Source organism: Clinocottus analis, unplaced genomic scaffold (assembly GCF_023055335.1).
Source record: "Clinocottus analis isolate CAN_PGR_092001 unplaced genomic scaffold, fCliAna1.0.p SCAF_17, whole genome shotgun sequence".
In the NCBI taxonomy this organism is placed as follows: Eukaryota; Metazoa; Chordata; class Actinopteri; order Perciformes; family Cottidae; genus Clinocottus; species Clinocottus analis.
The window spans coordinates 7,911,183-7,935,804 of NW_027175898.1; the positions used below are offsets into that span (position 1 = coordinate 7,911,183).

The following is a 24,622-nucleotide window of genomic DNA, read 5'->3' on the forward strand; positions in this document are numbered from 1 at the left end:
TAGTAGACCTGAGGGGTTCAGAGAGAGAGAGAGAGAGAGAGAGAGAGAGAGAGAGAGAGAGAGAGAGAGAGAGAGAGAGAGAGAGAGGGCCTCTGAGATGCAGAATACCTCAAGGTCCCTCCACTGAAGCCGGGCGTTGCAGCCCTGCAGCCCTGCAATCTTTGCAATCAGGCAGTAATGCTAGCAGCGACTGTTTCAGATTATGCTCAGGAAATCCTCTGTGCTCTCTGCTCAAAACAATTTACCCTGACATGAGCCCAAAGAAGAGTGTAGGGGGTGGGGGACAAGAGAGCTGTCCTCACCAGATTCCTGCTCTCAGGCCACCATATTCTCATATTCTGTCCTACAAATAACCACTTTATTTATTAGTATTACTATCACATTGTTGTTGTTTACGATGGAAGTTATTATGATGGCCTGTAGTGCTGCTAACAACCCTGTTATAACTCATATTTTAACAATTATATCTATATATCTTATTATAGGCACTATAATTTGTTTTGTTTTGTTTAAAGGACATCTATATTGATTTATCAAGGCTGTGGAATTTTAACTTTTCCACATGAGATGTTTGTGTCAGAATATCCAGAGCTGGTATATGAAGGTTGAGTGGTGGCTCTTTCCCATGGCCCGGAACCGACAGAACAAACTCTCGGAGAGAGCAAAGAAAACACGGCAACAAAAAGCCAATGATCCGCAGCACTCGGGCTAAAAATGACGAGAAAGAAGACGAAGAAAAAACTTTCTTCTTCAGCCAAATATGTATTAGACCCACGAAGCAGACGCGATAATCAAAGGAACCACACAACAGCCTCCTGGCAGACAGCTGCTCGTGTTGACTCACATTTCTGTAATTAAATTTCCCTTTATGACTCTGTGTTTGAATTCTATGTTTTGAATTATTATTGTAAAAAATAAATAAATAAAATAAAACCCGAAGAACCCGTAGAGCAGGTTCAATGTGTCACACGAAATGACTCGTGATGTTGGATCGAGATTCATTTCCCACCATGCAGTGCAGATTTGATTCGCTTGCATTTTTTTTTAAATCAAGAAATCAATCAACAAAATAATACAAATAATAATGAGTAATTTAATTACGTTATTTCATCCAATTCACGATTAATTAATGGTAAATTATCAATGATTATAGAGACCCGATTAATTAGTTTTTCTGAGGGAATGAATCTATAACACAGTAGTGTCTATTTTTCTCTAAATACACAAATAACACAGAGACAAATGTATTACTTTTGTTTTATTGGAAACTATTACCATGACTCTAGTGAAAACGTTACCTCTTAGTTTCCATCGCAGGAGGTTGCTATAATTCTTTTATCTCAACAAAATATCATAAATTAAGCATATGGGCAGTCCAGTTAAGTGTCTCGTTGAGTTAAGAGTTTCAGGCAGGTCCTGTTTGTGTGTTTTCGTGTGCAGGAGATGAGAAAAGCTCCTGTCAGTGGGGATATACAGGTTAAGCGCATAAAGGAATTTTGTTCTAACCAAATTTAACGACAGACAAGTCAGTCTATATTATAAGGTATAGGCTATAGTGTTATTTCATTAATGTTCTCAATCTGATACACTCATCAGTCTTCTTTTGGGGGTTTTGTCGTTGTAAAATAGAATAATCTGGCAGCCTCTTTAAGAGCCCAAATCCACAAGACTGGAGGTTAGAGGTCCCAACAAGGAGTCCTGCAGTTGGTGCGGGTGTCCGTGCATGCTGTGCACCGGCTGTGGGGGCCCCAGGCCGGACATGGGGTAAGCGGAGGCCCCGGGGTGGTTCATGTTGCCCTGAAGCAAAAGCGCTGAGTTCTGGTCGGGGCTCTGAGGTGGAGAAAACTCGTCCTCCGAGCTGGACATGAGAGACTTGCCTCCGTCCAGCGGGGACAGCTGGTTCTGTTTGTTGCCGCCTGCGTTGCTGTTTTCACTGTTTTCTCTGGAAACGACAACAAGGAGAAATGAGAGAAAATACCACATTTTGGACGATTAAATCCTTTTGTTGACATTGCATTTGGGAAGAAGTAAAAGAGGGCAGCATAAAAGGCAGCCATAATTAGTATTTGTAGTAACACAAGCATAGACTGGCGAGGCCTAGGCCTTAAAGAGGAACGAATCAGAGAGGTTTAGTTATTTCCCTTCCATGTCATTTTGTAGAATTTGTTTTATTTCTCCTCCTGTTGGTTGATATTTCCCGATAGCTTAAAAAATAAAGTTAAACCACGTTTTAATTGTATTCCACTGCAACACAGTTTAACCTTTTTACACGTAAAAAAAAGTAGGATTATTTGGTTAAAAAAACGTGCCCGTATTGCTTTTTTGTATTTTTCAACATTATCAAACACGACATGATCTTATTTCTGAAGCGGTTGCTTTTAAAAAAAAAAAAAAAAAAGCTGACGTGTTTATGTTACAATTCAGGCTGAAGTCAAACGGGACTGATTCTGTTGAAGAAAGTCCATCATGTGTCAACAACACGCTTCTGTTTACCACCATCACTGTTATCAGGAAGCGTCGGATTTGGGGACTAAACACATCCATAATTAAACAAAAAAAAAACAATACTTGAACTTCCTGAAATGAAATGATTTCTTCCAGAAACACAATCGTATTAATGTCCCTGCTTTGCAACTTCCTTGCAGTGTACGGAGACTGATAATCCTGCACTTTCTGTTGGCTGCTTGTCGCAATATTTCCTTCTAACTCGAACCTTAATTCTCTCTCGAAACAAATCAAAAGTAAACGTGTTGCTCGACATCACAGGCTGCTCCGCGGCTCCCAGGCACGTACCTCTCTTTCGCCTCTGCGGCTCTGTCTCGCTGCCGTCTGTTTTTGAACCAGTTGCTGACCTGCGTGGTGGTCAGTCCTGTGGCCTCGGCCAGCTCCCTCTTTTCCCGCGGGGACGGGTAGGGGTTGTGCGTGTACCACTCTCTCAGGACGCCCCTGGACTTCTCCTTAAAGCAGTAGCTGGTCTCCTCTCCGTCCCATATCGTGCGGGGCAGCGGGAATTTCCTCCGCACCCGGTACTTCCCTACAGCCCCGAGCGGCCGGCCGCGCAGCTTCTCCGCCTCCACGTAGTGCGCCTTCAGCCAGAGCTGCTGCAGCTTCGGGTGGTTGTGCGGAGAAAACTGGTGGCTTTCCAGAATCTTGTAAAGCTCTCTGAAGTTCCCCCGATGAAAGGCCACCACCGCCTTGGCTTTGAGGACACTTTCGTTCTTGTGGAGGTGATCGCAAGCTGGTAGAGACCACAGGAAGCGGCCGAGCCTCTCCAGGTTTCCTCCCTGCTGCAACACCTCGCAAACGCACGCCACTTGCTCCTGCGTGAACCCGAATGACGGTAATATAGACATGATGTCCACGCTCCCTCCCGCGTCTAAAAACGCCGTTATCCAAAACGATAGCTGTCGTTTGTTTTCTGTGTTTCGTTTCTTGTCGCGATGCAATCCAGCGCAGTCCGGCCGCGCAGCACGGGCCTATAGGCGATCCTCTCCACTCCAGCCCCTGATGCGCGCAGCAGATTGGGATGTTGATTGTTGGGACAATTTGTTCCTGTTGGAGATATGTCAGGCTTAAAGGGAGCCTGTGCGTTACGGTGATTGGCTCTCCCTTTGCCCTGCACCGTGTACAGCAGAGCAGGACTGAGTTTGCAGCTCCGTTTCCTCCCCAGAGGCAGTGCGTCAGGGGCTGAAATAGGAGCGCTCCCACCTCCCGCCCCCACAGTCCCTCTCCCGCTGCAGCAGAGGGAGCAGAGAAGCACCTAAACACTAATCAATTATTACAGACCTCTTAGAAAGCCATATTAACATGTTCTGAATATACATCTTCTGTAATGGTGGTGACTATATAGGCTACCAGTTTTCCCACGTGGGTCAAACCACACTGCATCTCGATGCGTTATCAGTAATCACAGTCAGTGGAGGGTAAACCCACAAAAGACACAACGCTTTTTATCTGAGAGGAGGTTTGTCCACGTTTTAAAGGCTGAAACACGCACTTAAAACTGTTCACATATCCAAACCCCATTGCATGCACAGATTATTTTTCCTAAAGAAACAACCAACAATTAAACATCTTTGATTTTAGTTGCATTTGTGAGTTTTTTTCATCAACTGGTGGTTTATTTACCACCCCAGCTGATCCTGGTTGACGCCCACTGCCTTAATTACATGCAGATTTAACATTTTGTTGTATCCCCACCTTTCATAGTCTAATTACCGAAGCCGTTTATTTTATGAGGTGATATAATGTAATAAGTTCCTATGATTGTTGGGTCCATGCGTCCCATTACGCTCGTCTTTTATATGAGAAACCTACCTGACCAACGTGTTATTGGACATAGACCACCAGGAAACCAGCCGCATGTGTGTGTGTGTGTGCATGTGTGAGAAAGAGAGGCTGAGATGAAATGCATGTAGAGCTTGAGAGACCTCTTCAGGACTGGAAATAACAGACAAACGCACATCAGCAACTTTCACGCTGCACTCAAATTGACAAAATACATGAGTTTTAGAAATTAGAACTATCAAGCTGCAATTCTGTTGGTCAGTGAGAGTACGTTTTTTAACACCACAATTTCCTCTCTTTTTGCTTCTAAATCAATATTAAATACCGTCAAACAGCTATAAAAGAGCCCTCGCTCTTTCTATGTGTTATTTTACGCTCATTTTCTACACAATCACATGTTTCTGAAGAGGCTGCAGTGCAGCCGACATTTATATTTCAGGGATTAGACGGGCACCGCTCTGGCTCCAGTGTTTTCTGTGGGGTGAAACACTAAACCAATCCATTAGTAAATTAGTTCTCTGCCACACTGGATCTTGGTGGCGCAGTTGTTGGTTTGAGCTATATAGATCACATTTCTTTATCTGCACCAGAGCCTGAAACTCAGCACCCTTTCAATGGGCCTATGTCAAGGAACAAGATTTGACCTATAATATTGAACTTAAACAAATTCACACAAAACGTTTTGAGAAGATTACCTCTTTCTTAATGGATTGTTTTCTATAACAATAACACATTTGTTTTTCTGGACACCTGAAGAAACAGATCTGTTCTGACCAGCTGGAATATCTTATATTTAAAATGTCACCTACATTTTTTATGGACTGATAAATTTAGGTTAACATCTAAATATGAGGAAATTAAAAAAATATAATTTGATTCAGGCAAAATTACAATATGATAATTTGGTCAATATATGTGTGTTGGCCAAGTGTAAAATACAAAAAGGTCGAACTTAATCAGGTTCACATTTTTACCATGATTTATTTGACTATATTTATCCGATAGAAGACTAATTTCCTCCTAAATGGGTGACGTGTACCTCACGTGCTGAAGGAGGAGCTGTCAGCTGACTAAAGTCATTGTTATCCAACATTACCGGCCAGGCATTGGGCTCATTTTAATTGTCTTTTGAGCAATATTTTTCAGCAGTGTCATCAGCCGGCAGAGGACGTGTAGACTCGAATCATTTCATGATAATGAATAAAAACGCAAATTCTCCAAAATGTCATAATTTATACCACACCACGGGTTTGTTGTCTAAAGTCATGGAAATTAATTTCCATGACTTTAGACAACAAGCCCGTTCATGCCGTACTGCTTGAACGTGCTCATGTTTGTATGTCTTCTAAAGTAAATAATCAGTGTCTTTAGTGGACTCACGGCTCTCAGGCCACTTGAGCTCGCGTCTCGAGCAGCACTCTGCTGTGTGTAAAACCTCAGTGCTTCAGTAAATGAGCTGTCTGATGAGCGGCTCTCGGGTTTCTCTAATATCTCTACCACATTGCGCCGCGCCTCCTCCTTTAACCCGAGCAGCCCGGGGGGCGAGATTATTTCAAGATGTGGACTCGCCTCTAACGCGGCCAGTGCCGCATGGACTCCTCATTCCCCGACAAGTAATGCAATACTTAGGTAGGCAATTGCTCGTTACTCCTCTCAAAAGGAGACTTGCATGACGCAGGAACTCCTTATTCCTTTATCTCTCCGGTAAACTCCAGTTACCTCCAATAACCATCTCAGCATGCTTCTCTTTCCTGGAGGCTCAGGGTTGCTAAATACCGTGGATGTTACAAGTTTTAGTCATTGCCTTTCCGGAAAACTCAAATGAGTCACAATGGTTTCACCGCGAGAAAATAAACTGTTGAAATGGGAGGTAGACCGAGGAGACGTGTGGGCCTTTTGATTGTTGAATTATTCCACCTGATAGAAATGTGGAGGAGGGCAAATGACTCATTAAATATTGCTAGATGCATTGGGCTGTGGATTCGTTAGCATTACAAAGAACGAACGAAATGTAACGGGGACTGTGGGAGAAAACGAGAGAAAGAAACAGTCTCAAGTCAAAACTCCAGAAAACACTTCATAAAAATGTCATCATCAAAAAGTTCGAGTTTCCTCTTGGAGAGTTTATTTTTGTGAAAATATGAAGGAAAAGTGACACGACCACTGGCTCAGTGAACAGATGGTTTTCACTCTATCTAAATCCAAAGTGCTATTTCAGCTGTATCGACTGGAACAAAGCCGATACTGTTTAAATTAAGTGAAAAGTGTCTGATTTGCTCCCCTGGGTTTGATTTTTTGGGGGGGAGGGATTTTGGTGACATTCAAGGGTGTCCTCTTACTCCACTGAAAAAACATACATTAGAATTTGTTAATTTATTCAAAACATCAACAAAACCCACAATCAAGCGCCTTAATTAGAAGCCAAACTTATTTTACATAAACTTTCTCACACACGTGGAAATGCATTTATTTATTGAATCGTCTAATATCACAACATAATAACTGGCTTTACGACTATCTGCACATTTATTGATACATTAATTAACCCGATCAATGATAGGCTCTATTATTGGCTTAATGTTCCTGGTTATAAGATGTCCTAAATATGTCTTTAATTAAGATTAAAGCGATTTATTATGTGAGGTGTAAAGCAGTGAAAAGAAAACCTCTCAAAACAAAACACAACTGTTGACATGAGTGAGTTAAATGAAATTGGAGCTGCAATTATCAGCTTAACAGAGTTTCCTGTCATGTTGGAAAATTAGACCTGGTACAAGTGCACTGGGGTTAGCCCCCCATCAAAATCATTACGCATTTCCTCAGAGGACCACCTCCACAAATATGCAATTACGGCCTCGGCTTTTACGCTGCTCTGCTCGGTAAACACGACTCGCGCATATGATTGGTTTCAGGGGAAATCTTTTTAGTTTGTTTTTTTTTTGTTGCAGGGCTGCAAGTTCTCAACCCAAGCCGGCAGACCAACACGTAAACAAACAAACGGAAGGATTTAAACAGTGTGTGTTGCTATACCTTGTGTGCCTGCTGGCAGGGAGGGGGCGCCATGACAGTGCTATCATTCAACACGAGATATAACTCCTCAGAGGATGAGTTGTTGCTTGTGTTTTAGCGAATGACAGCGTTCAAGAAGGCAGAGCAGCAGGTGTGTGTGTGTGTGTGTGTGTGTGTGTGTGTGTGTGTGTGTGTGTGTGTGTGTGTGTGTGTGTGTGTGCGCGCGCGCGCTTCTCCGCTGATCATGTAGGGCCTCATCTGCCACTGCTCCTGTTACAAAGTGCTGTTTTTTTCTCTTTAAGAAATACTGTTGTGTGGACCTGATGCTGCCTCCCAGCTGCTGCCTCTGTGTGAGTGTGTGTGAGTGTGTGTGTGTGTGTGTGTGTCACATTCACACATGCACACTTGCAGACTGTCCCTCTGACTTGTGCTCTCTGTCCTTGAAGACCAGAACAAACCAGTGAGTCACACTGTTTGCATCTTTGCTTTCCCTGGATGATGAAGTGCAAATACCATCAACCCTGCCAAGCAACAACTCAATTATTTTAAAGTGGAGGTATATGAGAAAAAGCTGCAAGGGTTGAGGACATTTATTCCATATAGTTCATAAACACCACCTACTTTCCACAAACTCGGAAGAGAGTGGATTTTGTTTCTGCCAGGAGGGAGAAGTCCTCTCATGCCTTGGCCAGTAGTGGTGGGTCTGTGCTGGTACCCGCTGACCCCTGCCCTCTCATTAGTGGGACGTGGAGCAGTGGAGTACCGTGCTCCCCAGGTCATGTTACATATGGCTTGCAGTCTGCTGCGCCGCATTAAATGTCAGCTTTGAAACCATCTGAAAGATCAGAGGTCAGTGTTTTTAATAAGACCAGAGTTCTGGGGGAGTTACCTCTTTTTTACTGCTCACTCGAGTATGTTTTACATTGCATATTTGAAATTGTGCACAAAATGATCCACTACTATTTAGATATGGGGATGTCCTGATTTTCACACGTAAAGGAGCAGTAAAAAAACAACATAAAATCACCAACTGGCTGTATTTAGTACCTATGAAAAACACACTATACATCTTCTGTGAGGGAACAATTGTGCTCCTTCTCTGTCTAATTTATAGGCACAATACAAAGGTGGAATTTGGAGTTTTCTGTGGCCCCCTCCCCGTGAGACCCGCAGACCATGCTGCGAATGGGATATTGTTCTGGGCTCCAACAAAGCTGTTTTCACCCTCTTCAATATTACAGGAGGAGTTACCTGATACCTAACAATCAGCTAATCCACTGCCCATGGCGACGAGGTCACCTGTGCACAGGTAACTTTATCCCGTTGCCTGCCTCACCCTCCCTTTCCCGCTCGTCTCTCCCTTTTTTTCTTCTTCTCCCTCTGTGCCTCAACAGTGAGCACAGACAATCAGCCTCTGTTTATTTAGGTCATCAGTTAGATCATATATAACTCCTCCAGCCAGGATCCGCTGAAAGCACAACTCTTATAATCCAACACAGAGACCCTGTGAATAAAGTAAAATACCCCGCTGTTCATCCATTTGTCAGACTTTGCCTCCATCTTATCTCCTTCCTGGTTTGGTCGAGTGAACAAGCATTGGGTGGAAGTTCATGAATTTAAGGAGAATGCCTTGAATCCACGAAAGGACTCCAGGCACTTTTCTAGATAGAGACTCAGTGTCTGTGAGTGACAGCACCTCAGATTCGTTCCTCCACATGTTGAAGTAGCGGGTAGCTGGGGGGGTTGTTCGGCCTTCGCTCATTTAAAGGCCATTGTATTGGACTGCGCTATAGGGAGCTGCAGACCCCCCACCCAAAAGGAGCTTTACCTCTGGAAATCTCATTGCTGTTTATTTGAATTACATGGGCTGAGATGAGAAAAGGAGGGCTAATGAACTCCAGGTTGCCAGGCATGTGTAAACGATCACTGCAGGTTTGCAGAGAGCAGTACCAGGCTGCTGGATTACTGCTCCCCCCCCACAGTGTGACTACGTAAGACTCCCAAATGTTGGGATGATGTGCTTTTCTTTAGCGGCCATGAATTGAATCAATGAATCATTCCTTAATTCTATCATCATGAGGCCAAATTCGTTCAGAAGAATAACAACCAAAAAATCAGTTTCATGTTTTTATAAATATAAACTTTTATTGCAGTATGGAGATTTAGAAAAATACATTCACATAATTTCAAATAACAAACATATAATTCAAACTAAGATTTTAAAAAAAAACAATTGACCATCAGTTTTACTATTTGCCCACGACTCATTTTTGGTACTGTATATGACATTAAAGCACTGAGGATACTTCCATTGAAACATCCATTCAAATTGATGGGATTATGCCATAAATCCTGACAAGGAAAAGTATTTCTAGTCCACTTGTATGAAGACATATGACGCATCGATAGATGTGCAGGGTGTGAGTTGGCTGTAAGGCTGAAATGTGCTATTATGGTCATGTATGACAGCGAGGAATTAGGCTCCTGTTGTGAAAAGCACTGGACACACTTGACAAATGGGCTCTACATTCTCATGTCTTTCCCTTAACTGACACCCAACAAATGTGCCAGTAATGGCTGCGGGCAGCGGTGGTAAATCTCTGAAGCTGCAATGTCACTGCCTGCACGCCAACGCAAGAGCAACGACAAAGCTGACTTTCAGTGTTATTCAAGAAACAAAAGTAAAAGGCACTAGTGTCCAAAACATTATGACGCCATGCAAAGAGAGATTAGTACAATCCCTTTATAGAAAAATATCATTCGTAAGTACTGACATTTGGAGAGACACATCAAAATGAAACAGGATATACTATAGCATCATCACATCTAGTTAACATACTATGAGTTGCAGCATTATAAACAACATATGATGAACAACGTGTGAACCGACAGCCAGACCTTTAGATCATTCATATCTCGGTCGCACAGTTTGACGATGAGGCTTGAAATATGAGTTATTACTGAAATAGTGTGCATTTGTTGAGTTGTGTCACACACGACAAACCCTCCAACATGAAGGCTGTTTGAAACATGTTACATTGTAATGTCATTATGGTAGTGCAAACGCCAAAACAGACCAATGCCATTGTGTATTCAAAGTAGCGGAAAGGCACATTCGTCTTAACTGTAGTCCACCACTCCTAGTTCATTTGGTATTATATAAAGCACAACACAGGGTTTTGTAGTGACTTGAGAGGCATTCGGAGAATTTAAGGTGATTACTGAAGGACACTTTTTCCTACATCAGCAGCTTTGTGTGTTTAATGACCTTTTCTCCGTATGTGCGCAGTCCTTTAGTGAAGCTGTTGCTGTTGAACTGTCCGTTTCCACAGAGGCTCTCTCCCTCTTCCCCCTACTCAATGACCTTTTTGGTTTGACCCATATGACGCATTTAGTTTGGAGGAACATCCTTGTCACATGACTCCAGGCATTCCAGCACCTGCTTCTGCAGATCAAATCCACTCAACAGGAAGTAGCAGGTGTTGTCTATAAAAATGCATATTTAAACACGGCTCAAACACATACAGCGACTTCTTCTGTACGTTACCGTATTGATGTTTCATCTTATGAACAGGGCTTTCAAAATATGTGATAGACTTTTTTATTTTATGATGGTCAGATAATCTGCACCTACAGGGCTCCCCTCTGATTAGAGTGCATTGTGAAAGTCAAATGAACAAAAATAATTTAACATTTAAAGGAATTGAATGGTAAAAAAAACACACACACACGCACGCTCACACAAAAGTTCAAAGATTTACCGTACCCCTGCTTGGGCGGACATGAGTGCTTCTACAATAGGTTCAAGGTTAAAGGTCAGCCATGTTCTCCTCCATCTGCACTGTTTGTAGTTTGGCTAAGTCCTTCCCCTCCACGGCCTCCATCTCCCCACACATGGCCCGCACCATGTCACTCACGCCTCCTGAGCCCGAACCGTCCACCTTGTTTGCTGAAAGGTTCATGTAGTTGCTGTTCATGCCGGGGCCCATCAGGTGCGAGGAGGGCCCCCGCAACTCGTGGCCCCCGAGATACTCTGCGGGCTGGAGGTGGTGGCCGTTGGGGTCTGTTTGGGCCATCAGGGGCGTGCTGACAGTCAGGGTTGTGTAGACCTCGGGCTCAGGGCTGGACGAGCTGACCTCGGTGGTCGAGGCGGGGCCTCGGCGGGAGGGAACTTGTTCTGAGTTGGGGGTGGTGTAGCTGAGCTGACCACTGGAGTCCAGGTGCAGCCCGTGGTGGTACGAGGAGTAGACGCCTCCCTCCAGAGGCTCCTTCTTGATGGCCGGCTGGCCGACGTTGCTCATGCTGTAGAGGACTGTGCTGTGGTGCAGGGACGTCAGCTTGTCCTGCTGCTGGAACGAGTCGCCGGAGGAACTCACTGCTACATTGTTCAGAGGCATGGTACCTGTGGTAATACAACAGTAGTTCAATACATACAGGACCTTATTCCTCACAGTATTATACGTTTCATTTACAGCAGGCCTTGGCCCAAAATTGCTGTTGTGTGTCTGACACACTATGTGCTTGACCTGGCGGTGCCTCAGGGAACGAGTGCAGAAGCTTGCCAGAACTCAACAGCGAGCTGCAATTTTGTGTTTTTCGTTATTATTCATCCTGGTGTAGATTCTCTGCTTTATGTCAAAGTAAAGATTGTAATGGCTTATTCCCTGTTAGTGTATTTCATGGCCTCTGAAACACATTTACCCTCCTCCCTGCTCTGCAGATCAAAAGTGCAATGATGAGTGATGGTAACTTCTGAGCTGGTTTTTATTCATCTCTAGGGTTTTCAAAGGACCACCTTCTTCTTCTGTGTGCATGTGTGTGTTTGTGTGTGGCCCAACCCTGTTTCTTCTCACTAATCATCTATGAAGCTAGGAGATATATGAATATAACATCCACAGTATTTTTTTTTTATATTAGTGTAGATTATGTCTGGATTTTTTATATTCAAATACAGTGATATATTCCAATTTTGTCTTTTGTCATCAATGTTGCACAACATATGATACCAACATTATAATAGTAAAACATAATGACTTTACTTGACTGCTTGAAAAGGGTAAAATGACTGTGAATGACTCTAAATCCTTCAGCAGTATAGCCCCATTTTAGACAATATCACCAATGCCTCATCATGAATAAATACTAATTCAAATTCAATGAGTCACTACAAATTATTTTTGTCACTGTTTGTTATATTTGCCTTGATATATATTTCAACTTTTAACTAAACATAACAATGTTATTACAATGTTATTACAACATAATAAATATGTTTAAATAATCAAGTTTTTTGCACCCACCTTGTGTGATTGTTGAGGAAGATGGAGCAGAAGAGAGCTGCAGTGGAGGAAGACCTATGTCGCTGTTGAGTAATGAGTTGCCATCGCTGTCAGAGACTCCACTTGGTACCTGGACCAGACTGTAGCCACCCAGCTGCAGCGCACCTGACGAGGAACTGAACGTGAGCACAGAGGGGCCTCCGTTCTGGGCCCCCATGGCGTGAACCCCCTCCAGCTTCACCTCCGCTCCGTTCACACAGCCCGAGTAGGAGCCGTATTGCAGGGCAGAGTCCTCAGCAGAACTGCCCAGTGCCTTCTCCTGTCCTGTCTGCATCTGCATGTCCATACCAGAGCCCCCCAGCAGCACCCCTCCAGACGGCCTCAGAGGGTTGAAGGCCAAAGGTTGGATGCCCAAATTGAGCCCGTTGAAGAGGATGTTGCCAGGTGTGTGCAGGTAAGACGAGCCACCATTGTGAAACACGGCGGAGGGGGTGTTACTCGTCACTAAACTTCCGTTGTAGAGGCCGCCACTGCCGGACCCAGGGGGCAGCTTGATGTCCCCGATCTGTTGAATGACCACCCCACTGTCCAGAGGCCCTGTTTGAATGGGAAGGGTCCCATGGGTGATCACTCCATCTGAGGAGTTAGAGAGGGGCCGGGGAGACAACTCCTCCTGGCCTTTGCTGGACTCGTCCTCTGTGCTGTGGTTTCCATCAGATTCACTGTGACAAAAATACAAATGGTTTGTCACAAAACAAAGAAAAAAATCAAAGAAACAAAAATTCACTAATGAATAAAAGATATATAAAAAGATTGAAAAAGGCGCATGTTCATGATATTTTTCTTTCATTTGTTGACTTCTTTGGCAAAAAAGATACACTTTAAAGTACTATTACAACACAAATTCCATAAAATACAATTTGCTGTTTATTGCCTTTCCACCCATCTTGCCAGAGTCACATTTGGCGCTGTGTTACGACACGGCTTTGAAGAGCATGCTGTGTTTGTGACTGTCTAGTCCTCTCTTACCTCATGGAGAGCTGCACTGACAACAACCAACCAACGTCAACAACCGTGCAACCATTTGGCACAATAAATTCTGGTGTGACAGACTGCCAGCACTGGTGGCGTGACAAAACAAATGGCTGAGAGTATTCATTTGAATTTCATTTTCAATTTAAAATGTTGCTGTAATTCAAAACCCCTATTTATCTGTTTCCATGAAGATTTAAGACAATATAGAAGTAGTTGGTACAGATAATTACATAATGAATGACTGTTGTTAAAGATTGATCCGAGCAGCTGCATCCCCTTCAGCACACACACACACACACACACACACACACACACACACACACACACACACACACACACACACACACACACACACACACTCTCTCTCTCTCTCTTTCTCTCTCTCTCTCTCTCTCTCTCTCTCTCTCTCTCTCTCGCACACACACACCCACACACACAACCACACACACACACACACACACACACACACACACACACACACACACACACACACACACACACAAAACACTAAAATGTCTCACGCTCACTTTCCAGGAAAAGATATAGGCACAAATTTGACAATTTGTTGAAAATATTTACAGGTTGTAAACTTATACTTAAATCTTGTTTCTGAATCATTTTAGTAGCAACTTTAAGCAATATATAATATTGTGTGTGTGTGTGTGTGTGTGTGTGTGTGTGTGTGTGTGTGTGTGTGTGATATAGAGAGAGAGGTCACCTCCACCAGGTGTGCATCAGCTTTGTTCACAGAGAGAGAAACATGAAAGAATTTCTGTCTGTCTGTGTGGAGGATTATGAAATGAAACGCAGGAGCTGATGGAGGCTTTGAGATCCTTTCTGGTCTGAGAGGAAAAAAGTGACAATGAAAATGCTTTATGTGCTGGAAAGGGGGAACGTGCACGCACTAGTGAGTTTGTTTGTGTTCATCTTTGACTCACATACACTCACACATACTACAGTTTGAAGAGAATACATTAATTAAAGTAACGTGATAGTTTAAGTGATCAACTTCTTGTGTCTGACAGTCAAATCACTGGTGTGTGGAAGTCACTGTGTTATTTAGTTGCTTATAGTTTCCATGCCCCTTAGCACCAACACACTTGAAACCGGATCTGAATGGCAACAGCTTCATATTTCAAAACATTAAAAGCGTGCTCCAAACCCTTTTACGCACACTTTTTTGGTGTCCTAATTATCACCGGTTAATGATTCACACTGTCAAGTCTTATCAATGAGTCCGACGGAAGATTAAGAAATACACAAAGTATTGTCAGTCAGAGACAATGGCTCTGAACGAAAGGCGCCTTTCCACGAAAAAAAAACCCTTCTAATACTCTTTTAAATTACCCTGGTTCTGTTTTATTGCACGTTTTACGTACATCCCACTCGATATTGTAATAATGCGTCTTATAAGGAGTTTGTCACTGATTCAGCCTATACGTGGCTTGTTCCTTTTGTTTCCTCACCTTTTGGATTGTGCCTCGGACGGGTTCCTGTCTCTCTGTCTCCTGTTTTTGAACCAGTTGCTGACCTGGGTCAAGGAGAGTCCTGTAATCTTGGCGAGATTTCTTTTCTCTGCAGGAGAGGGATACCTATTGTGGTTATAAAGATCCTTTAGCGCGTTCCGGGATCTCTCCTTGAAACAATACACAGTCTCCTCGCCGTCCCAGATAGTCCTGGGGAGAGGGTACTTTCTCCGGATCCTGTACTTGTCCACGGCGCCCAAGGGTCTCCCCCGCGCCTTCTCCGCCTCGGTGTATCGGGCCTTGTACCACAGATCTTGTAGAAAGGTGTGGTTGGACGGACTGAAACTGTGGTTCTCCAAAATACTGTAGAGCTCCTGATACCGAGCCTGGTGGTAAGCGACGAGGGCTTGTGCTTTCAGGATGCTTTCGTTGCCGCGTAGCAGGTCACTCTGTGGCAGGGACCACAGGAACCTGGCCAGCCGGTCCACATTACCTCCCTGCTGCAAAGCCTCGCAGACACACGCCACTTGCTCCGGGGAGAAAGCCAGAGAGGAAGCGGCGCTCACCAACAGCTCCGTGCGCACCGCGTCCGTGTTGCGCTCCATGGACAACTCCGCCGCGTCCAGCGCCACAAGCTTGATGCACTCCCGCACCTCCTTCACATTTTCCCTCTTGATGTCATTTGCTGTTGTGACTTCTCCGGCAGAAGAAGAAGACATTTTTTTGTTCAAACCTTCCCTGGTAAAGTCACTCCTCCCAGCTCGATCAGGTTACCTCCTCGCCATGCGAATGCGATCGGATATCTGACAGCAGCTGTAAGTAGATATCTCTCTCCCCCTTTCCTTCCAACGTGACTTTTACTCTGCCGCGACTGGAGCTGGAAGGAGACACACTAGGGTCTATCTGCAGGACAGCCACGCTATTGGCCGCCGAGGGCCTCATAAGGGAGGAGCGAGCGGGATTCAGACACGAATGTTTGGTTTCCAGCTGTCAGTCATATAACAGTATATTCCCGTGGCTCACCTGTGCAAGGTGAGTGCTTTTGGGATCGTGGGAACGGGATATCCTTGTTGTCTGTATTGTCAGGAGCAGCTGACTTAGCTGTGTGAGAAAACAGCAAAGCAGGTTTATTCTCATATTGAGGAGAATCCAAGGGGGAAATAATCCTGGGACTATTGTCATTGTGTCAACCTGAAATTACTTTACAATGTTATATTACCACACAAAATATTAAATGCATTTTGAGACAGAGAATGGTATGTTTTAACTGCACTCCCCTTTAAAAAAAATATCTTTCAGTAAACATACATATTGTTCAAGGTGTGAATATTGCCATTGTGTGTCACAACCTAACACACAATGAGGAATGCACTCTTACATACGATACATACACATATAACATTTAGTAAAGATTAGAAACCAACATCTCTTCATTGATGCAAATCCAGAGTATTTCTTTATTACATTAGTATATGTGATGTGATATTTCTGTACAGTCTTATTTTCACCTTTCACATTTCATAGCTTACCCATTTGTCTTCCATGAATGCAATTTGAAATAAAAGTATTTAGATATTTTCAAAATAAGGCTTACTAATCCACCATGTGAAATCTGAGCTGATGTATGGTTTATACATCAGTCTTAGAGTATTGTACTTATTCTGTCAAACCTAACTTAAAAGCTGAGAAATTTGTATTTTTTTCCTTTTGCAAATATTAATTGGTAATGGAGTCTAAAATTTAATGTTAATCAATATCAATATAAGCAAATCAATATACCCATATGGCCTGACCTTTCATTGATTCTGCTAGAATATATACAGTGTATATTAAAGATATAACCTTTAAAAAGACTTACCTGCTAGTGTCACTCTTTTATAATACTATAATCATCCCTTTTCCATCTTCCTCGTGCATTGCTTATTCAAAATAATAAATCACATTAAATATAACTTAGTGGGTATGTCATTTATAGTCTTAAACAAAAAATGCAATTACTCATCCAACCAAAATATACATGATGTCAGATGCCTTTGTGAGTAATATCTGAAGAGGTTTTTTGTGTTAATTATGTCTCAGTCCAGTCTTAGATCATGGAATATATGTGATTTAATCTATTGGGAGCAGAAGAGACAGTCACACCTATTATTAAAACAGACATGTTATACATTCGCTATAAATACAACTTTTAATGTATACGTGAAATAAACCACTCAGCTTTTTACCTCGGACCCACCGTGACCCGTCACCCCTGGGTGTGCCTGCACCACAGAGTGGACGCCGCTGCTGTAGAGGTCAACATTAAATAGGAACGTTATCTTATTCATGGCCGTTTCCGTCGGACCGTATTCTGTGTAACACAGCGGCTAGCCACCGGGACAGTAGACAGGAGAGGAGAGGAGAGTTGTTGACATTGCACTCAAGTCTTTATTTTGTGTTGCACAGACAGAAATGGACGACCAGGGATGTCCGAGATGCAAAACAACCAAATACAGAAATCCGTCGCTGAAGCTGATGGTGAACGTCTGCGGCCACACGCTGTGAGTAAAGTTATTTATATCGAAAAGAAAGTAGAGAGGGAAGCTACATAGTTTGTGCCAAAATACACCTACTAACAACATAAACCCCTAGAGCAGGTGGTTAAGTCTTAATATAAAGCTATTCCCACATTTATTAAGCTTTATATACTTCTTAAAACCTGAATGATTGGCTGTTAACGTGCATAAGACGTTAAAAACATTGTTTAAGCCTCACGAGCTTTAGGCTAACAGCTAACGGTTTTCTATGTTCTCTAATAATGTGACACATAATATTACTGTAAAGGACATCCTGACAGTTATAACCACACTACTGTTAATATAATATGAACATTGTTAACTATGATTATCTTTTTGGAAGACTAAAGTTGACGTGTTATAAGTGGGTTTATGTTCTCTGACAACTGCCAATCTTGCTCATCCTTTTAATAAACATCGCACAACCTGCACTGCTTATTTGAACCTTTTTTTTTAGAATAGGTCTACTCACAGATGCTGCTGCTTCAATCATACAGAGTTATTTCTCACTGGACCACTGAAGGAGTCTTCAGTCCTTTGAAATATGACATTTTGTGCAACGTTCACGAGTTCAGAGAGTTGTGATTGATGCTGAAGTTTAAACCACATAATCAGTACAACATTTTCCACAGATGGTTAAAAGGGTAATACTAAATGAACAAATACAATCTAATCTACCCAAGGACTGCGCTGCATGCTCACATGACTATACTATACAACTGATAAATCACGTCAAATGTCTAATTGGTTTCCTGCTATAGGCACAAGCAGAGACAGAAAGGAGTGCCACACCATACCAGAGTCATTAAAATGCAACCTAACCATAATCATTTCCACCTTTTTCTAACTTAACATAACCATCTCAAGACTGATTACTAAACCATAACAATGTTTTACTTACTTAAGACCCTGTGTTTGGTCGGTTCAGCAGTTGAACTCATAACCCTGGTTATGGATCCTTAATTTTACGGATTTAATTAGAATCAATTTCAAGTAAATTCAATACAATAACATAAAACAATATAAACAAGTCTTTGTATGGTATTCTATTTGAAAAGTTATAGTTATTCACATGATTACGATTGACTGAATTGCTTGCACGATCTGAGCGTATTTATCACACAAAAATCACTTTTGATTGTGTGCCACCCTCATGTCAGTACTCTTGTTCTCTTACAGCGAATCTTGTCCGGTGCGCATTTTTCAATATTTAACCTTGTCATCTGTTTAAAAACCTGTTCGTTTAATTGAGGAGAGAGGGGGGGCATGTTCTCTATGAGCATCATGCAGTGGCGATGGTTGCCTGATGAGAGCATCTTTTTGACCCTGTGTGTTTATTGACCGTCCCATCAGGAAGTGGCCATGCTTTGTCATCAGGTCAGTAAGCTCATAACTCACCGGCTCTGTCTGGGCGCAGGGCTACACACAGAAAATTAAAATGATTCTGCAATGAAGCAATTTGGAGAAATGTCCTAGCCCAGGTCACCTTGGATTTTTTCTTTAGAGCGGGTGCAACAGTGAATTAATGCACCACTTGGAAAGTGCTGTACTCTCAAACAGTATCAGTATTTTCATCACTAACGTCACTTAGGATTTCGTAAGAGCTTCCTCAGGAGTTGATAGATATGAGGGTCTGAACGGTAGCGTGCTCAATGGGTTACCGATTTCACATTTTGGGAAGTCAATTCTATGCTGAAAAAGTGAATAAAAAAGAAAGAAATGTAAAAAAAACACGCAATTTTCGGTTCCTGCCTATTTCTGCAGAGGGATGTACCTCTGTTTACAATTGCTCATGTCAGCAGAAAAATCACAAAATATAATCTTGAGTTTATGGCATTTTTTATGATAGTAAAGTATGACATAATAACCTTTTTACTGAACAGGATGTCAATGCCGTCATACTATTCATTTGCGGCACTTGATTTTAGGACTTTCTTGTTGATGTTGAACTTTGTCCAGAACAATTAGTCAAATAGCAAATTGACAGAAATTGTATCTACAATCTTTTTAATCTACATTTTGGTCAAAAAACATGCAGAAAGAATTTATTGGATTGTGCCCAAATGCTCTCCATTTTATAAACTAATTACTGAAAAATAAATATTGTTTGAGTTGTGGACTTGGTTGGACAAATCAAGTAATTTGATGATGTCCCATTGGCCTTTGAGAAACTGAAATGGTTATTTTCTTCTATATTTTTGAAAATAAACAACATTTCTTTTCACAATCAACACTTGAAATGATGAAAACACTTGCAAATGACATTTAAGTAACTCTGACTCCTATGGCCTGATTGAGTGGCTGTTCCAGTCCACACTGACCAAGTGATGCAATGCAGTATTGAGCTTCTCCACCTCCAGCCTGCATCTAAATTTAAACCCCAGCACAGCACATTTTGTATCCATGTCATCGGGTCATTTGACGTGTGTTTTTTTATTACCTTTGCACAATGACATCGGACCCATGTCCTTTGGCATTTGACACTGAGCACAGACACAAATGATAGTAGCTCAGATATAGAGTGGTGATTGAGCGCCTACTCTCTATAGGGAAGTTGGGAGGATCAGTAAGTAAAAGCTAGTTTTCTGCATCTGGTAGTTGTTTTAGGTTTATAATCGATAATACATTAGAGAAAGCTTTTTCAGGCACGCAGAATTCCAGAAGTCTTTCGATAGATAGACATGGATGGGCATAACGTACTTTTTTTCTGAGTAATCAGTACAAACTAGTGGTTACTTAGAAAATGAAAGCAATAGATTGAGAATTTGTGAAATAAACTTATTTGCTTTGTTTCTGAGAGCTATGAGACTATAAATATGACCAAAGCTACGAGGAGATGGTTAGTTCGGCATGAAGACTGTAGCAGGGGAAACGGCTATCCTGGCTCTGTTTTGAAGGTAAAAAAAATAACTCACTGTAAAGTACACCAAATCTAGGCTTTCTTTTTTTAAGATCAGACAAGCCTATGCGAACTTCCTGTGTAAGCAATCATACTCCTGGGCCTCAGCATTTTCTTTTAACTCTGCTGCTGCAGGTATTGTAGGTCACAGGGCAGGACAGAGTGTCATTGAAGGTTTACATTTGACATGAAGCCAGCCCCGTCAGGATTCAGGAGTTTGAGCTTTATGGCACAAACAAGTGAATAATACTCCTGTGTGTTTTATAGTGCTGTTTTAATTTTGTTCTCTTTTGCGTGAAATGAAGGCAAAGACGCAGACAGTGTCACCCATGATTGTGTAAAGGCCTCTATGCTGAGCCAGGACCCTTTTCACCCTCCCTTTTTTAACCCCCTTCTTTGACCTGCTGACAGCTGCAGATGGGACAGATAGGAGCCTCGAGCTCCGAGCAGGACAGGTGAGAGAGAGGGAGGAGTAGGGAGTACTCGGTCAGCAACAACAGCCCTAGGACACAGAGATGGCAAGCTGCTAGAGATCTTTTGGCTTACTTAATTGTCTGTTCAGTATGCTCAAGCAATACAGCGTAGCCTGGCAATAGGTTTCCGAGTCTCCTTTTGATTACAAATTGCAACAGGTACACAAACCAAAAGCTGTCGCTTAAAGGAGGCGCATTACAAAAAGGAAGATTGCAAATTGACTCTTAAATCTCCTCCCTCCCTCTTAGACGTTCACCTCTTTGGTCTAGAGTTACACAGGATTTCCCCTTTGGAGAGTTCTGATGTGTGGTCCATTTATGGGGCAGGGGGCAAGCTACGCCCCACTCCGCGTACCGTGTTGATGAATGGGCTCTTTGTGGGCCTGTGGAAACAAGCTGAATCCCACCATCCACCTCCATATGGCCAGGCCTATACATCTCCTGTAGCCTTGGGCCACAGTGAACATCTGCCTCTTCCATGGTGCACTTGAGCAGGGACTCCTCATGCTCTTATGCGCCAACTGGACAACGCAGATGTTTGTCTCTCGTTTCTTTTTCATTTTTATTTTGTGGCTTCATCTAAGCTCAGCTAATCTGCCATGCTTGTAAGATAGTCCCCTGTAACGCAGGTTCCGTCTGTTTGTTGCATGACTGTGAAAGCTTGGTGTCATACTTGACTGGTTGGGCTTGTTTGACCCATATCTGAGACGCTAGATGTAAACAGCCAAACTTCATAGCTCTGCAGTTTCACCTTTTAACTGCTTCTTATGTTTGAATCTTGCTGATGAAGTAAAATGCCTCGTATGAGGACTTTGTCGTGATTGTTCGAATAGGCTTTTAACAAAGGCCAGGTCTCAAGCCCAGTACTTGACTTAGGAAAGAAATGACTCAACCATACTATCAATGACGTTAAAAATCTTTTTCCCACTAACTTGGCTCTATTTTATTATGAAAACTGTCTTTGCTCAAAAGCAGATAGTGACATTTGGAAACCAGATGGTCCTTTTTGTGAAGGTGGTTGCAAGCAGGAGGTGAATTCCTGTGGAAATAAAGCTCCACAGAGACTTAATTAAAGAAGTGTACTGTGCAAACGTTTATCCAGGCCCTCCACCCTATTAGGGGAGATTTAGGACATTCCCATTGTCTTCAGCGTCCACTCCTCACTTAAGTGTGACTGATGGCTAAATGCCTACCTGCATAAAGGTGTGATTGATGGCTAAGCTCAAGGTTGTGACCTTAGTTAGGTCTGACAGTTGTCATGGAGTCATGTCGTCATGATGCATGAAATAGACCTTCCTGTTTGAACCTTAGTTTCACCTGAAATTTTTCAACACCATCTGAAGAATGTTTCGACCATTTTCTTTAGAATTGGTCATAAGTGGAGGGGCGTTTTCTTTACTGAATACAATTATACGAGGAACTAAAGGCTGCCTGAACAACTCATCGTGACTGTGCTGTACTGCTACATATTTGTCTTTTCTCTAGGAAAGTAATTGTATCCATTAAAAAGATTTATAGTAGATACTTTGATCAATAACTGCCTAGACTTCCACAATATAAAAATGTGTGGCTTTAACGTCTCCATAATACAGCTTCCTTTCATTTAGGCACTGTGTCAAGAATAATAAGGATATTTTCAACAGAAAAGGAAAAAAGTTTGGAATTGAATTAAACGGGTGTTTCTTATAGATATGAAACTTACATTTTCAGATAAATGAAAGCCTCAAACAGAAATAATTGTTAATCTCAAAATACTTAAATTTACCTAATGAAGTAAGGAATACAAAACACTGCAAATATATATATCTGTATTTCTTTTCCTAAAAGACCATTATAATGATATACTACACTGTGAATTACAGAGCAGGATTTGATCATATTATGTATACGTGGCATGACTGAGGTCTGTTGAAATAACAATAAAGCAAATGTTTTTCCAGGGCAGACAGACACACCACTGATGGGGTGTCAGACTAATTTCCTCTCGTCTGAGAGGAGAAGGCAGCCTAATCGACATTTCAATAATAATCCCAGCCATCTTTGAGCACTTAGAGGAAATATTCATATGCCCCATTATCACCCACTGTGCCTGATGATAACTTGCAGACATGAAATAAAAAACACAAATTTACTTTATTGTGTGGAAAATTGTATTTCAGCAACCACACACACACACACACACACACACACACACACGCATCCATGCGTACAACCGTCTCTCAGGCTTGCCTGGAAGGGTCACCGCTGGAAACATTCAACTCAGCGTGATGTTGTCTCTGTTTCGTTGTCCTTTCTCCCCAACAGATGCGAGAACTGTGTGGAGATGCTGTTTGCACGTGGCTCGGGTAACTGCGTGCAGTGTGACACGCCCCTGAGGAAGAGCAACTTCCGAGTGCAGCTCTTCGAAGACCCGGCCGTAGATAAGGAGGTGGAGATTCGCAAGAAGGTGCTGAAGATGTGAGTGAGGGGGAGCAGGGGGGTGAGGGGTGGGGCTCTGCGTGTTTATGTGTCATCTCATGCCTCCTCCCACTTCTTAAGCCACCTTTGTCTTTCTCATTACACTGTTTGTTTTGTAGACAATGAGTCTCCCCGGGGGGGCTCAAACAGGAAGGCTCTTTCCCTGCCAGGTTTTTACTTCTCAGCCCCTCCCTGCCATCCCTCTCTCCCTCTCATCTGTTCCTTAATAGCCCCTTAATTGACATCTAATGTGTGTCTATTAGCCAGTATGCAGACATGGTATTTTAAAATGGTTGATTTAATGGGGGCTATTAATGCCGGCGCATATTTGCTTTCATCGGGTTTTACTTTGTCTCATCAGTTCTGGTCTTCCTCTGCAGATACAACAAGAGAGATTTTGACTTCCCCAGTCTGAGAGAGTATAACGACTATTTGGAGCAATTGGAGGACACAGGTAGGACCCGCTTGGAAGCCTCATGCTCAGACAAAGAGCAGAAGGGATGCCTGTAAGTGTAATGCTAACACGCCCTGACTGGCAACCCACCATGGACTTTAAGCATGAATGTATCAAGAGAGCTGGATATTATACGGCCAGTCAGCCTCTCTGCCACTTCGTCCCAGTGGCCAACCAAGCTGCTGCAACAAAATCAAACAAACCCAAAGGCATTTTTCTTATAGACCAGCATTAGAGACGTCTGTAAAACCTTTGACAGGGCACCTCGAAGGTTGCAAACAATAGTAACTGTGTAGTTTGTCATTATTTACACAGAAAGAAAATCAGTGTTTCTGGACTTTAAAACATCATGTGCCTGTTAAGCATTGTTAAAATCTCGGGTGCTTGTGCGACCAGAAGCCCAGAATTCAATGAGTTATAATAAACGGTTTTAATTGAATTTCAATGATGATACCAAGTACATTACTCAGCCGCCTCCACAGACCGTTACTGTCTGGCTTTGGCTCCAAGACCCCGAACAGGAATCTACAAGCTGGTTTTAACATCACAGCATTTTAGGATCATTCGCCTCTCATTGGTTGATTTCTACAGCATGCGATTGGCTAAAAGTTTCACAGAAATCTTGAATACACTGTAAGGCCTCTGTTGTTATTTGTAAATCTGTAGATAAGTCAAATTAAAACCAAAGCAAAACCCCTATAATGGTGT

The 24,622-nt window shown here is 42.5% G+C and overlaps 3 protein-coding genes across 3 annotated transcripts in view; 1 reads left to right on the forward strand and 2 right to left on the reverse strand.

The window, feature by feature from the left end:
• Nucleotides 1-1,245: 1,245 nt before the first annotated feature.
• LOC137787596 (homeobox protein six1b) lies at nucleotides 1,246-3,637 on the reverse strand. The gene is made up of 2 exons (XM_068580215.1): nucleotides 2,794-3,637; nucleotides 1,246-1,942 (listed from the first exon to the last, which is right to left on the reverse strand). The coding sequence occupies exons 1-2, from the start codon at nucleotides 3,351-3,353 to the stop codon at nucleotides 1,648-1,650; spliced, it is 855 nt and encodes a 284-aa protein (XP_068436316.1). The 5' UTR covers nucleotides 3,354-3,637; the 3' UTR covers nucleotides 1,246-1,647.
• A 5,801-nt stretch (nucleotides 3,638-9,438) lies between these two features.
• On the reverse strand, nucleotides 9,439-15,925 carry six4a (SIX homeobox 4a). The gene is made up of 3 exons (XM_068580994.1): nucleotides 15,077-15,925; nucleotides 12,597-13,297; nucleotides 9,439-11,698 (listed from the first exon to the last, which is right to left on the reverse strand). The coding sequence occupies exons 1-3, from the start codon at nucleotides 15,793-15,795 to the stop codon at nucleotides 11,106-11,108; spliced, it is 2,013 nt and encodes a 670-aa protein (XP_068437095.1). The 5' UTR covers nucleotides 15,796-15,925; the 3' UTR covers nucleotides 9,439-11,105.
• Nucleotides 15,926-17,455: 1,530 nt separating this feature from the next.
• mnat1 (MNAT1 component of CDK activating kinase) overlaps nucleotides 17,456-24,622 on the forward strand; it is a 32,114-nt gene continuing 24,947 nt past the window's right edge. Inside the window, exons 1-3 of the mRNA XM_068580584.1 lie at nucleotides 17,456-17,616; nucleotides 23,308-23,460; nucleotides 23,841-23,914. Of these exons, the coding sequence (XP_068436685.1) occupies nucleotides 17,528-17,616; nucleotides 23,308-23,460; nucleotides 23,841-23,914 (316 nt within the window). The 5' untranslated portion in view covers nucleotides 17,456-17,527. The remainder of the gene's footprint in view (nucleotides 17,617-23,307; nucleotides 23,461-23,840; nucleotides 23,915-24,622) is intronic.